General features: G+C 34.1%; 1 protein-coding gene across 6 annotated transcripts in view; it reads right to left on the reverse strand.

Moving 5' to 3' along the window:
- Positions 1-728: 728 nt before the first annotated feature.
- The window catches only part of TFPI (tissue factor pathway inhibitor), a 76273-nt gene continuing 61110 nt past the window's right edge, over positions 729-15891 (reverse strand). For 2 of the 6 annotated variants that reach the window (XR_001399923.3, XR_011502910.1), the window contains 4 exons: positions 11484-11588; positions 5035-5059; positions 1598-1777; positions 729-883 (listed from right to left, as the gene is read on the reverse strand). Coding sequence is in view for 4 of the 6 variants with exons in the window: in XM_014852909.3 (XP_014708395.1) it covers positions 777-883; positions 1598-1777 (287 nt within the window). In the remaining 2 variants the exon portion in view is untranslated. Of the gene's footprint in view, positions 884-1597; positions 1778-5034; positions 5060-10865; positions 11029-11335; positions 11589-15891 lie in introns of those variants that run through there. The other 4 variants (XM_014852909.3, XM_044768591.2, XM_070508225.1 and 1 more) reach the window with 3 other exon arrangements.

The following is a 15891-nucleotide window of genomic DNA, read 5'->3' on the forward strand; positions in this document are numbered from 1 at the left end:
AGTTTCTTTCTGATGGCCATTAAAACTTCCCTTGTCCACCAAGTTTCTTCGTATCATGATCAGCATTTAACACACAATTATCTGACTATCTTTACTGATATAACAGGCCATAAGCAAAGAAAAAAAATCATATCAATCAAAATTAGGCAGGCACATGACAAAGGGTTGACTTTTCTTTGTTGAAATATGGTTTGGCTCAAGATTGGTTGAGGTACTACTGGTTAGTGCAACAGGAGAAAACGTATTTCTAGAGAGGGAAGTATATGATAGAATTCCATTGTTACCAGCTCTTTCCAAATACACAATTGAGTGATCTTTGTCAGAAGGTGCTTGTCACCATTTTAGATGGAAAACCCAAAAAGTGCTTGGTTTTTAATAGCTGCATTTCTTAATCTGGGCATAGGCTATAAAGAAGATCATCATATATATGATCAAAACAAGTAAGTGACAATATAATCTCAAATAGATGACCACTAAATGGAAAAATGGACTGATTTGAGGTGGCCAGCAGTAAGATAATTTGTAGTTAAATGGCAAATAGGGATCAAGAGAATAAGTAAACTTATAGTAGTCAGTTAATAAATTATAGCCCTGGAAGAACCAATTTGACTAGATTAGATAACGATCACTGATGTAAATGTATTAATAGCAGATAATATATGCATAGGAAATTCATGAAGTTTTAAAAGGACTTTAGGAAAGAAAAAATAGAAATCATATGGAAAAGCTTCATCCAAAATATTTAGTAGGATTAATGTTGTAATAACATAACAAATTTATGTCTTTTTAACAAAAATTTTTTCGTATACTATTTTCACTGGCTGCTTCTTTCTTTTTCTTTTTGTTTTAATTAATCCTTCTTTTGATATTCTTTGGATGAAACCTACAAAAGGAATAGAAACAAATTTATGCATGATAAAGTAACATAATAAAACATTTTATCTAAAATTTCCTCAAATTATCTTTTGTTAAAAACAAAAAAAATGAATAATTAAAAGCCTTTAATTTGTCTATGTTTAGAAGAACCTATTTCTAAGGAAGTCACTTTGTATACATAAGAGTTAGCAAAAATGGACAAGCATGTTGTTGATTTTTATTATTTATCTTCAGTCAAAAATTCAAGCTCATTTTATTAAAAAGTGGACATGTGGCTCTATGTGGCTAGTGGAATTATAGATAATTTTTATTTACATATAAATACTCTTCTATAAACATGCATCATTTTTATACTCAGCAGAAAATCAATAAAGGCATTAAAATTTTGTGTATTATAAAAAAGCGTAAAGATATTTTGGTATAATTCTTTAAAATGAAAACATAGTATGTAAATATTAAAACAATAAAATGTTGATTTGTTTGAAATTAATTATTTTTCTATGAAAACACATTAAGAGGAATTGCAGCTTACATATCCAGCAATATTATCTAAATGTAATTGAAAAGTGGACATTTATTAGCTAAATCATAATATTTTGTTTCTTATAATAAATAGAACCAATTTCAGGATATTTTTCTAGATTAAAATTCATTCAGGATTTTAATACAATTATCATCTTAAACACTAGTGAATTAATAATCTGAAGAATGTCTTCTATACCTTTCTTACAAGCCTTAAGACATGCTCTTTTAGAAGTAAAATTGTTTTCATTCCCTCCACATCCACTGTACTTAAATGGGCGGCATTTCCCAATAATTGAATTGTAGTAGAATCTGCTTTCATTGGCTTGACACAATCCTCTGTCCGCTGGGGTCAGACACCAGGAGGGGCCATAAAATTCTAAGAACATCAAGAAAACACGGTAAGTCACTTAGGATAATTAATCTAAGACTTTAATATTATTGTTTATAGATTAGTCTTGTGGAGTGTTTATGTAAAACAGTAATCTGCATGAATAAAAGCAGTACTCAGTAAAATTCATGCATTTTGATTCCATGAAAAGGCTCAACCAATCTCCAAGTGTCCAATAAATTAAAAAGTAGATACATTTGCTAAAGAGAAGTGCTATGATTACTCTTTCTATGAAAAAACTAGCTGTACATAATAAAACCACTATTCAACAATTTGACTTCTGAAAATTTGTTAACCATATGCATTAAAAAAACTGTCAATGTTTACATATTGTTTGTTCGTGAATGTTCAACTTTGGAAAAAATAGCGCCGATGAACAAAATCTTTATTCTTTGTACAGCACAAATACTGAAGCTGAGGAAGTGTGTCTTCTGTTGACTAAAAAAGTGCTGAATGATGTAACAAAATCACAATTTAAAGTTCAGGGATCTAGATGTAGCAAATTCTAACTTTAAGCTTCAGAGAAGGAGCCAAGAAGAAATGGTTTGACTTAGTTATAAAGTTTTCTCATAAATTGAAGCATTGGTTTTAGATGAGTTAGACGTTTTTGCAAAGGAAGGAATATTGCTAAAGCCAGTAAAATAAAACACTTACAGGTTTAAACCAGAGAGACAAGCTGGTCTGTCAATGGGACCAAGCGATTTCAAAAATAGAAGAAAAAGATGCAACTAGAGTAATAAAAGGAACACTCATTTCCTTAAGGCAAAGCAGAGAAATAGATTCAGCCCAGTGGTTGTTTTTAGCTCCTTTGGGAATTCCTGTCAGTGAGGGGAAGCTGGTCCCCTTTAGTAGCAAAGCTAAACTGCTTGATATTAGTAAACCCATATTGCAGATATGTTGGTGGACGGTGAGAAATCAGTATAGGAAAACTTTAGTGGCTTTGCCAAAGCATGAGATGTGGGACAGCAAATGCAGACAAAGAGAATTTGCTAAATATTCAACATTGGCACAAAATAGAACTTTGAGGAATCCAATAGCCAACGAGGGTAAATAAGTTGAGCTGAAAGCAAGAAATGATCTGATGGCAAGCGAGCCCCAGATGAACAGACTGTAAAAGGAAAGAAATAAAATAAAACAATTTTGGAAAAAATGAGTAAAATATTAAATTGATACACACATTTTACCACCTCTTGCTTTCTAGATATTTAAAAAAAGATTAGAGTGTCTTGATATAATAGCTCATGTGATAAAGAAACTCTGGAAAATAGGAGTGGGAATAATATGGGAGCAATATATGAGAAGATATTTTATAACGGTGATATTCTGTCAAAGTTCAAGAACTGTAATCACGTAAAGAATAGTAAATTTTATTTAGGTTTTTGACTAGGTCTGTAAATATTGTGATTTTAAAAGCAACTCCTAGGATCTGTAAAACTGAAACATTATTCAAAATCATGTAGTGTAGTTTACGTTTTACCTTATCCTATTTGGGGGTTATAGTGCATGATTATTGCCATCAGAAATCAAAATTAAAATATATTTGGTGAGAATGTGTGCTTAACTTTCCATAAAAGGTTGAAATCTCCTCTTACCAACAGTGGTTTGTGTAAGAGGAATTTTCTGACAATCTAGGAGAGATACGCTTTAACAGCCCAACTATTGTGCAAACGTTCCCAATGTGTGTGCTATGGATTCTCATCAGCCCACAGCCTAGAGTATGAGATGGTTATTAATTGCCACCGCTTCCATCTCCATGAACTTCCAAAGTCATCACTTATGTTCAGAAATAAAAGAACTACCCCACAAGCAATTAGTCTGATTTGAGAAACAGAGGAAATTGTTATTTTTTTTATTCTCAACAAACACCCACAGATACTTTATAGTAGATGTGTATGATGAAATGATATGACTTTATATCAATTTTACTTTAGCATTTTGTACACAAGATATATTAGCCCACAGTAAGTTGCAGATAATATGTGTGGATGTACATATAAGTTGGACACTTCTTTACAAATGGTAGTTACTATGTCTTAATAGCAATGCCCTACCTAAAGTTCCTTATTCCAGGACAGAGAGAGTTTTCTGATGACATGGGGTAAACTCATTCTTCTTTTCCCCTAACATACAACTTACAGTAAACCTGGCCCCATAACAAAATCAAGGCTATTTCAAAGTGAGGGCAAGTTAGCCTGCTTCATCTTGGGCTACAGTTCCTAAACTGGAGGTAACAAGAGAGGATCCTCTATTATCATGGGCCAGGAGCCTGGAACACGAGGTAAAAGCTAGAACCAAAATGGGCCTCTCCAATGGGATCCAAAACCATGGTCAATACACTACAGGTTTGGGGGGAGATATACTTTAGCTTCTGTCTTTCTTTAGCCACCAAGTCTTCCAACAATGTCTGCCACTGACCAAATCTACTCAGAAGCCAAGGGAAAGGTTTCCTATAATATGGGACAGGGCAAGAGGAAGGTATAGGATTGGTTTGAGAGCAGACGGTTGACCAGCACAGATGACATCAGAAAGAGTTTCACTACCAGTTAAATTGATCAAGGCATCAGACTGCCTCTGCTGGAAACTCTTTGTGACTTCTGGCATGCTGCTCCCACAGCCTGGGATCTGGTGTGCGGACGTGAATTGTCCCTCTTACCAGATACTTGCCCCTACTCAGGCAGTGTGTGTTCCTGACTGCCCTGATGACAGTTGTTTGTCTATCCCTCTTTGTTTGCCCTGATTTTAATCACTATCTACACAGATCATCAAACACAACTTCATCTTTGACCCAGATCAGTATTGAGGTTCTCAACACTAGAAATAAGAATATTTTGATGGTTAAAATTTAAAATTAATCACTAAGGATGTTGTATTATATGTACTTAACATTTAAAAGTTTTTAATAAAGAAATAAATTATTACTAGTTGGGGGGGGGTCTTTATAAGGCCATTGCTCTTCAGGAAATGAATTATACCTGTAAACTAATCCGTTTCTCCTAAAATCATTTTAACTCTAAACAGGAAGACTATCATTGGGTGTCTCTAGCATAAACAACAGTAGAATTAAATGATGAAACAGATGTCTTCTCAAGGACATTTTAGCTCTAAGATTTTTTGAGTCTTTAATTATCTTCTGGGTCAATCTCCAAAGGTAACGAAATTAAAATTTTTTATACCCCAGGACGAGATGAGATAAGCTTGACTGTTTTCAATTAACATATTTATTCTAGATAAACATAGGCACTCACCTATTCAAAATCCAGACTTTGAAATCTACAATGAAAGAAAATATAAAGATTTTGAAGTGGTTGCACAATGTGATTTTTTTGGTTTAGATTATTGATAGAAATTTAAGATAGAACAAAAGACACTAACCTGACTTCTGTTTGTTTTCCAAAGGGAATTTAATAACCAAATGGATTCTGTCTCGATCTCGCCATTAATAACAAGTTGGATAGCTTCCATTTAGAGGGTCTATGATAAGGTGTCAGAATTCAGGATCCACTTATTTTCTGCCAGGAGCTGCCATGATCTAGTAGGCCTGCTAAACTGTAGGTGGCACTTCAGAGTCAGTTTTATGTGTAAAGTGGTTTATATAATTTTTCTTTGAAACTTATACAGTAAACTTTGAATTTTATACTCACTTTGAATCTTTACTATGGTGTCTTTCTTCTTCTTCCCATTTTACATGCCCATTTAGGCTTTTATTTTACCAATCAAATAAGGTTTCAGAACCACCTCATGACTTATGGAGTAAATTATTTTTTTTCTTCTGAGACCATTTTAGGGAATTGAATAACAAATATTTCCTTTGAATAACAAACTTCATTTTTCCCCATAATTTCGTAGTGAAGAAAAATAAAAATTTTTATTTTCTAATTACAAATTATCATTGTAAAATGTTCAAATAATACAAAAGTAAAGCAAATATAATGCAAAAGTTCTCCATAATTTAATCCTTGCCCTTTAATCACTATCAATGGTTTGGCCTTTATCTTCCCTCAAACTGTTTGCATATGCAGACATGTATTAGTATACTCCTCTGTGTCGTATTACTATACTTGGTAACATTTTGTGGCTATGTTTCCACATTTGCTCATACATATGCCTCCTTCTTTTTAATTTTATTTTTTGAATTGAGTACAGTATGTTCAGTCAATCCATGTCTTGTGTATATATAGATTACTTCTATTTTTTCAATTCCGGACAATAGATCATGAACATCCTTATACATTGGTTCAGATATTTCTAGAAGAGATATTTCTAAAATTAGAACTGTACAAAAGTTATATTCAATGTATAATTTGGTAGATGCTGCTGAATACTCAACTAAAAGTTTATATAAATTTATATTTCTACACGCGCCTTAAGTTTAAAAGTGCCTAAACATTATTTAACAAAACGTGGACCTTAATCCAATGCATTTATTTACTATTCATTGCTTTTTCCTCTCCTAATACCCACAAAAGTGGAAGGGTACTTTGTAGGACTAGTAACTGCTCAGAGCTCCCCAAATATTCTACTAAATATAATTTACATAGAATCTAAGATACCTTTGATTTTAAGACACAACATTATCTTATGTACTGCTTATAAAGAAAGAAAAAAACACAATTACACTATTATACACTATCAGTTGTAAGCTTCATCATGGTTTAAACAATGTTAAAATGTGGAAAAATATGCATCTTAGAAACAATAAAATATGATAATTTATCTTTTTTGTGTCAACACACTGAAACACGTACGTACATACAAACACACACAAATAGGAAGGGAAATGATATATGCTACCCGTTGGGCAAAAAGCTGAGAGGGAATGCAATCAGATGGCAGGATGATTCCTAGAGAGAGATTTTTAGCAGGTAGCAAGCTTAGCAGTTTGCTAGGTTACAATTCTACAAAATAATTCCTTTATGCTGAGCTTACTGTATCCTGCTGGGATCCTCTAGAAGCTACTTCCAGTCTTCTATTTTATTTACTTCATGATGAGTTGGAAAACGAAAATAGCAAAGAAATATTAAAAGGATACGCTAGGAATGTTGACAGTGATTGTATGTAATGCAAATATGGCTGACTTTCTTTTCTATGTTTTTCAATTTGTCTGCAATTATAATATTCAAATTATATAATAAAATACATAATAAATATTAGAAATAATATTATATAGTAAAAATATTTTTAGAGTGATCCCAGTGTCCTGGGGTCATGCAGAAAGTCCAGAGATTGGAAGCTGTTTCTGACTGGGAATGGAAAGTAAAACTATCAGCTGTAAGTGTTCTATATATAGATAATAAGTCTGTACTACTGGGAAAGCATGTGTCTCCATTCACTACCAAGGGAGAAGCGGTGTTAAGTGAGCAGAAACTGGCATTCCATAGAAGAGAAAAGAGAGCAGGGAATGGGAAAATGAGCGCTGTGAAACATTTTTTTTCTATGTGTACTGGGCCACTTTGCTGAGTGTGAAATGTAGAAGGTAGGCTGCCAGGGCACTGGAAACTAAAAGATCATGTGGAAACAGACTGCAGGAAACCTTGCCCAGGCACGGAAGCCTCCACATATTGAAAAGGAAAAGAGAAATTGGGTAGATATTTATTGGGTTGCACTTCTTTGCCTAGATACTGCCTAATCCATGGGCAGAGTTCACAAAGTTATCTTCATCCAGAGATTTTTTCTAAATAAAGGCACCAATAAAGAAAGCCATGGTAAAATTGAAAATCATGAAACTTATGAGTATAATTTATTCTATGATAATTATGTCTTATAATGTTTTAGAAAAACTTTTCTTCATGTCATATCTGCAAAGTTGAAAACTCTATACGATTTTAGTAAAAAGTGAAAATTAAAGTTTATTTAGTCCCTTGATCAGCTTTTAAGGAAGGATGAGATTTTGATACACTGAGGAGATAGAGGGAACTATGGGTGAAGGAAAGCACAAAGGTCAGAACATTCCTGGTTTTGGGGGGGGGGTACTCTGCAAACTCTGGGCTATCTGAAGAACAGAGTGCATGGAGAGTCCAGTGGGATGCAAAGCTGGAAAAGTAGATTTAGGCCAAATAAAGAAGGTCTTTGAATGCTACTATATTTGGATTTATGATGTAGACATTAATACACCACTGAAAGTACTGAAGGATGAAGGACACAAGTTCTGTTCTTTCTTGATTCGTGAAGCAAACTCAACCAGGCATGGGTTGGTTGAATCCACTAGGAGACTTGCAATAGAGGCGAATATAAGGTGACCCTAACTCCCTAACTAAAGCAGTTACAGTGGGAATAGCTGAAATTAAGCACCAGATTGAATGTGGGCAAGGGAGACAGACACTTAGAGGGAGGATAATTGAAATATTTCTAGACTAGTTGACTTACAAGATGCAATATTTTTTTAATTTATTATGAAACATAATTATAATAGAAACTATAGTCATGATAGTTTCATAAGTTGTAATTTTAGCATGGCTTTCTTTCATTGTGGCTTTACATAGAAAAATCCCTGAATGAAGATGAAATTGTGAACTATGCCCATGGATTAGCCAGCGTCTAGGCAAACAGGTCCAAGATGTTAGATCGAAGATAGAACCCAGGTTTTGAGAAGACAGAAAATTTTAATTTTGACTTCAATGGAAGAACAATATCATGATTAATTCTGTACTTCAGTGGAAGTACAACATCATGACTCCATCCTGCCATAACACTTGTGCAGGTCTGTGTCTGAGCAGGTAACATAGCCATTGAAATCATCTATGTGTCTATCTCCTTCCCTGATTTCAGACATGCCTGTAAGGACAACAACACCCTCTTTATTCTTCCCAGACTCCCAGTGTCCATGACAATTCTTGTTCTGTAGGCGGCACCCAATATTTATTGAACTGAACTGAAATTAAGAAGAATAACACATCTGTACCTCAGGTCATAAGATAAAGTTGGAAACAGGTTTGCAAGTCTTCTGTTTAGAAATAAGATCCAAAGACAGAAAACATGTATTAGTAGTTTATAATTATGTTTGAATTTTACAAGTGCTTTATGTTATTTCAGGTAACCATAGTATTAAGTATAAAATGAGGATATTTCAGATCAAGGTTACAGACTTTAGTTTCACTAAAAAATTATCACTAATAAAATGTATACAAATAATTTCCATGATTATTTATTTTTTTCCTGCTGTAAACTTCTGTTGACATGGGTGATCGTCATAAATATCATAAAAAACCCTCAAATATTAATACTTTTGAGCTCTTATTGAGTACTAAACACTGGGTTAAGAATTTTATATATGTCATCACAATCTTCACAAAAATTTTCTGAGATATTACTCTCCGCATATAACAAATGAGGAACCCAAGGCTAAGAGTTGTGTAATTTTTTTCAAGGCCACAGAGAGAGTTGACAAACAGCAGAAGTGGAATTTAAACCCACATCTTTCTGCTCATAAAGCTAATGCTCTTAACCACTATGCTATGCCATTTGAAAATTAACTGGAAAATAAAAATAACTGAGCAAAGATATTTTAATAATTATCAGATAAAGAGAAAGTTGTCACATCTTCTCCTTTATATCTGATCCCAAAATTCTCTCTTCTTTGCAACTCAGGTTCAGAATGTCTTAGACGCTTCCCTCCCTCAGTTACATGCATCGAGTTAGAGTTTACCAAGTCTGAACAGGACAAAGATCTAATCAAAATAGGTCATCAAACAAGGAAGCTGGAAACAGTCTTGGGAGTAACCGTTCTGAGCCAAACCGTATTCAGTACTCCAACATTTGAAGGCAAGAATTACTGGGTTACCATGTTCAACATGGACTGATTCTACAAATCACAGACCAAAGTTCCAGGTTTTTCTGCACTCTGTGATCATGTTTGTACTGGCCAGCCAGATCCATTTAATGGCATTAGGTTGTGATAGACAACTAGAAACCTCATTCTGCTCTGTCCCTAGAAAGATAGAGTTGAGATTTTCCCAACCAAGACATTTTACACCAATGCTCTTCAAATTCATTCCTGCAAAGATTGTCCAGTATTCAAATAGCAAAAGGGCAGTCAGAGAATTACACAGGACACAGAGCAGCACAGTTTTTCTATCCTATTCCAACCACATTCCTAACTTGCCCTTAGCAGTCAATACCAAATTCATATTATAATAGAGATTTTTACCTTTAGCAAAAAGCACGTGCCATCAAATTACTATTATTAATTTAGTAGTTTGTATTTTGTATTGTATTCATTTGTGAATAAGTTTTGATATAGTTTTCAAGTAGTCACATGCATAGTTTATTCCTACTATTTTACTTGTTCATGTAAAATTAATGTCATTCAAAATAATTTGGCTTACAAATTGGAAGTCTGTGATTTTTCTCTTTTAAATGTATCTGTATATTATTCAAGTTTTAGAAACACTTCCCTGGAGGAATCTTACAACTGACGTAAAAAATTCATCCTTGTTAAAACCAGAGATGGTCCAGGAAGAAAGGGATTAGCAAAAGCAGTCTGTGGTCACCAGGGTGACTTGTTTGAATGGCAGCAATCTTGGCAGAAATGAAGTGCTACATTTTTGTTTCTCACCAGCTCTCCTGCCAGGAAGTAGGAGGTCTGATGGATTCTCTCTACAAATTGCTATCTATTTTTGGAAAGCCAGCTTGTCAGAAAATCAACATATGAAGAACCAGATTCACCATGCAGGCGTATTTAGACTATCAGAGAAGGTTCTATGCTTCTTGGTTTGAAAATACATTATGAAAAACAGGATACTTCTTTGGGACTATGGAAGTGGGTTGTTGATGAATTAGGGTTTTTCAGAATTGTTGATGGTGCTAGTGATTAACCATGGTATGCTGCTAAGTGTGTAACTCTATAGTTGATGGGGGATATTTTCTTTCCAGAAAATTTCCATGGTTGTGATATTCTTTTATATGTAATCATAGCTTCAACAAGAGGCCAAATAGGTAACAATATTCTCTTGCAAATCTGTAAATGACTATATCAGGGATGGTGTTTGGCTGACAATCGGGCAATTTGTCAGCATAACACCTCCTTTAGAGGGCCAATAATAACAAAAAAATTTTAAAAAGAAGTGTATGTATGCATGTGTGTGTGTGTATATATATGTTTTTCCTTTCTTCCCATTTTTTTCACGTATATATGGCATCTAGCCACTAGATCATACATTGAATACAGTCAGGAAAGAGAGAGAGCTCCAAGCACCCAGATGGTCTTCAGAATGACATCCAATCAGTTTCCCTTGACCTGGAGGCTGCCAGGAAGCAATGAGGAACTAGGTCAGGTAGATTGGTCTTCCTTTTCTCAGTCAGAAAGCAAGTATCAGATTGGGTTGGCAGTAGGGTTTTGAAGTCTATTCAAAGATTTTTTTTCCCAAAATATCATAAGGCTGATGTAGTCCCAAGACAGCTATCAAAGTTGACACATAGAAGCAAAGGGGACTATAACAATCACGAAAATAACTTACCTTTTTCGTGAATGGGTCAGGTCCACTCAAAAGGCCCATAACCAGTATGAACATTTGAGAACATTAATTTTTGTTTGCTAGTTAGACATTTACCAATGAGATATATTGAGAGGAAAATATTAACTCTATGCATGGAAATATTAAAACTTTATTAATTGTATGCTATCAAAGGCATCACATATACCATATAAATATTAAAGAAATGTCAAAGCACAAACATTAACATATGCGTAAAACGCTACCTAATCCTAAAATGAACATGGATGCATGAATGAAGAAGGCATTCAGAAAGACTTGGTAAGTATGATCCGCATTCTTCCAACCATCATTTGTTCTTTCTTTTGTAACTGTGGATCACAAAATCAATAAAAAACGTAAGTCATCTGTCTTGTGCCTAAGACTGTGTGAGACGCTGGGGGAGGGGAGTTCTACAAAATATATAATACCTGGTCTCTTTCCTGAAAAACTTGTAATCTAGTCAGTGAGACAGAGCTAACACAACATCAAATAATGTAAGTATCAAATGAATCAAACCAGGAAGCCAGGAGAAAGAGAGAGGAAGACTTCCCTGTGGCGGTGAAAAGGCAGCTTAGGTAAGATGAGGACGGCCAGGGGATTTTAGGTGGGAGAAACCACACAAAACATCATGTGGAATGAGAATGGATAATTTGTATTTGGTAATAATGAGCAGTGGATAATTTGTGTTTAATGACAATGTCTATTCAGAATGGACAAAGAAAATTCCTGTTTAAAGGATGGTGAGACAAAATCTGGAACAGGTAGAGGGCTGACAGATGTTGCCGACAAATTTAAGTCAAGTGGATGAGACTAAATGAACACAGAGAAAGAATGTTTCCATTAAGTTTTTAAAAAATTTTTCTCTAAAGCAAGAGAGAGATATAAACTTGTTTGATTAAAGATAGTCTGACCCAAACACGATGGATGTATGGGAGTAGGACAGTGACGTCGAAAAGATCATATCTGATACATGTCATATATGACTCTCTCATCCTCTGTCTCTCTTTCTACACACATATATACATACATATATTTTGACTTATGTTTGATATCTGACTATATATATTAATAATATATGTATATAGTATATCTGAGTTATATCTGATCTCTGTGATATTTATCGTCTATCTTTTTTCTCTCTCTCTCCCTCTCTCCTCTTCTCCCCCCTCCTCTATATCTATCATCAATCATCTATGTATCTATTGTCTATACCACATGGTTTGCCTGAGCCAGTATTAGTTCATGCTTATTTTTTTGGTATACCATGTCCCAAAATATATGTGATTTTTAAAAAGTTGAAATAGTTTTTAAATAAAACTATTTTACCTATCCATCAAATTAAAAACCCAACTTTCTGTCTATACATATATATTTAGAATAGATAATTTTTTAGCATCCCCCTTTTATTTTCATTAGTGCCCCAGTTTGGCTGATAAATGATCGTTGAGTTAATCTAAACACGAAGGATTGATAGTCTGAACAAAACAGGTGAGACTGAAAATGGAGAAGACAGGAATGGATATTTTGTCAGAAAAAAACAATAGAATTTAATGACTGACTAGAAGAAGAGAAGTGATCAAAGGACGTTACAAAATGCTAAAGCTGGAATAATCGAAAAAATAGTGGCAACACTCTGAAAGTTTGGAAAGCTGGAAATATTGAAAAAGAGAAAAATTATATAAGTAAAGTTCTTTTGGCTTCGAAGCCCCATGATTCTTCTGCATGTCAGTATTCTCAGCCTGTTTCTAGTAAACACATTTGAACTGTTGAAATTTCCATATATCTATTAACTTAGTTCTATTGTATATTCTCTTTTAAGGGCTTATTGTAATTTTGTGACTATGTTTGTACTGATGCCTTTATCTGAATAATTAGAGATTTTATAAGTGTCTGAAACATCAACTTCTCCTGCAAATGGGAACTTACAAAGAGTTGTTTGACAGATGAGAAACCAAGCGCTGGGAAGTGAAGCGTATTGCTCTGAAGCATGTGGGTCATAATAACAAGTAATAACACTTCTATAGCGCTGAATAGGTATCAGGCACTGTCCTAAGCAAGCTATGCATACAGACTGATTTCACCTCACAACAAAACTGATGAGGTAAGTACTACGTTATTACCATCCTCACTTTACAATAGGAAAATGAGGTTCAGAGAGGTTAAGAAGTATTATAAGATTGCACAGCTGGTAAGTGGATGAACTGGGACTTGAGCCCAAGTCTTCAGGCCCAGAGTCTTTTCTCTCAGCTGCTATATTATAATGCCAACCACAGGGGGGACATCAAGAAGAACCAATTATGGTAGTCTTTCATTTTGAAGATTATGCACAGAACTGCACACATTTAGAGAGATTGTTTCAGAATTACTTCTGTCACACGTGGTGAGAACAAACATTTATTGAAGCTACATGGATATGCTCATAATTCAGCCAATCAAACTCAAATAATTTGCTCTTGTTCACAGGGACGTGCTTACAAAACATTTTATAAAAATTTATTTAAGGAAGAGTAAGGCTCAATCTTAGAGATCATCAAAGTAGTCTACTAATATAGAAATATGGAGATGAAAGGGAGAAAATTAAACCCCAACTGTGCATTCAATAAGCATTCAAATATCTTGAGTCAAGAAGGCTCATTGGAAAAAATATATTCTCAAGCTCATTTGCAACATTATGGTAGTTAAGAATGAATAATAATTTTTAAAAATTACCAAACCATTTTCTAGTAACATTGAACAAAACTTCTAAAATGCTTTTCTAGTATCATCATGAAGAGAAATATATATTTACAAAATATATTTATATATATTTCACTTAAGAACAGTAATACAATCTAGCTGTATTTTTGAAATATTCAAATACTCTACCTAAGGATTGTTACTTAATGGAAAGAATTTTAAGAGAATGCTATTCTATTTGTGTGGTGGGCATGCTGTCATTCCTGCAAACTGAATTGGAACCTTAAAGAATTTACATCTTTGCAAAAGATGCTAATACCCACAGAGAACCTTACATATTTGCTAAAACCTTGAACAAGGTCTCACACAAACATAAAGCTGTATTTTCTTAAATTATAATAGAACATAGTAATATAATTGCAAGCAGTGACAGATATAATTATTTTTGAGCTGGAATATCGAGTGTCTTCACAGACCTGAGCAATGCCCTTTGATGGAGTGGGGAATGGATTAGGTATAGGAAGAGTGGGGCACGGTTTCCTTTCTATACTGTCATCTATATGGGGTGGAGGAGGGATAATCTAGGTCTTAGATAGCAGAGAGAGAGACGCTGTATGCCCACCTTTCACAATTTGGATGGGGTGAATACGGGATCATGTCGGTCTTTTGAAGAGTGGAGGCAGGGCTTCATTGTCACTTGACGCTTAAGCCAGCCTTTGTATCGAACTTCTCATAGTAGTTATTGCAACATTATTTCATGTTTTCAATTAGGAACGTTACAAAAGAATAAGAAAAGAATGCTCCAAAAAAAGGAGGGAAAGGGATCAAATTGGCTAAAGGAATTTAGACTTTGAGGCAAATATATACAATAAAAAAATAAAATAGTTTTAGACAAAGGAGACCAGTGGCCCTAATTTTAAATGCAGATCACTATGAATTATTCCTTAAATGCCTCTTGCTTTAAATAAAAATCCTCTTAATCTGTTTTCCTTTAAATTCATATTGTGAACTTTCACTGCTTCCTTAGTTAATAATTTACTCTTATGGCCGTTAATTTATTTATTACACTTTTTAGTGTGTATTTGCATAAAAACTTAGGACATATATCAGTATTTAAAACACTTACTTTCTCACATGTATGCTCTTTATTTCCCCCCTTGCTATTTTGGTATTATGCCTGTAAAAATCATGAGTTTTGTACTTCATAAAAGTTCAAGGCAAAACCACCCCCTAACCTACTATACTCATTTTACTGATAAATGACTGAAGATCTCTATTGGGATTAGTAAAGTAACCCAAACAAAAAATGTTGAAACATATTGAAAACTGATTTCATGCATTTCTTTTATTTGTAGATATATTGTTATATCTCATCTGCCTTTAAACTCATTAATAAATTTGCCATTCTAAACTTTCCCCTCTTCCACAGCAATAAGATTGAGCATGCTTTTCAACATATGATATTTAACTAGATAAACAAAATGTCACTGAAAGACACAGGGCTGGAAGGACACGAAGAAACAATGCAATGAAATTACTTAATTTTACAGATAAAAAAATCAGAACTACAAAGATACTATCATTATTACAAACAAAGTAGTGTTTAAAAATGAGACTCAAATTCATCTGGTTTGAATTCACTGCTCTAATTATAGAATCTAAGGATCTCAAGGCACTTTGAAGACACCATATTGTCCAAGTCCCACTGAAACTTTGCATGCCCTCTGTGACATCTCAGCTGCTATTAGAACACAGCTTGAATGCCTAAAATTTAGGGAATTTAATCCCTGAGGCACCCATTCCTTTTTGAAGTTCTCATATTAAAAGTAAACACTTTACAGAAAGAAATTTGTACTTTAGATTTCATATGCGCAGCGTGATTCTTAGGTTGGGCTGATGGAGATAAGAAGGAAGGATGGGGATGTGGTAGTGGCAGTGGGGATTAAAATGGAGAGG

This window comes from Equus asinus, chromosome 4 (assembly GCF_041296235.1).
Source record: "Equus asinus isolate D_3611 breed Donkey chromosome 4, EquAss-T2T_v2, whole genome shotgun sequence".
Taxonomy (NCBI): Eukaryota; Metazoa; Chordata; class Mammalia; order Perissodactyla; family Equidae; genus Equus; species Equus asinus.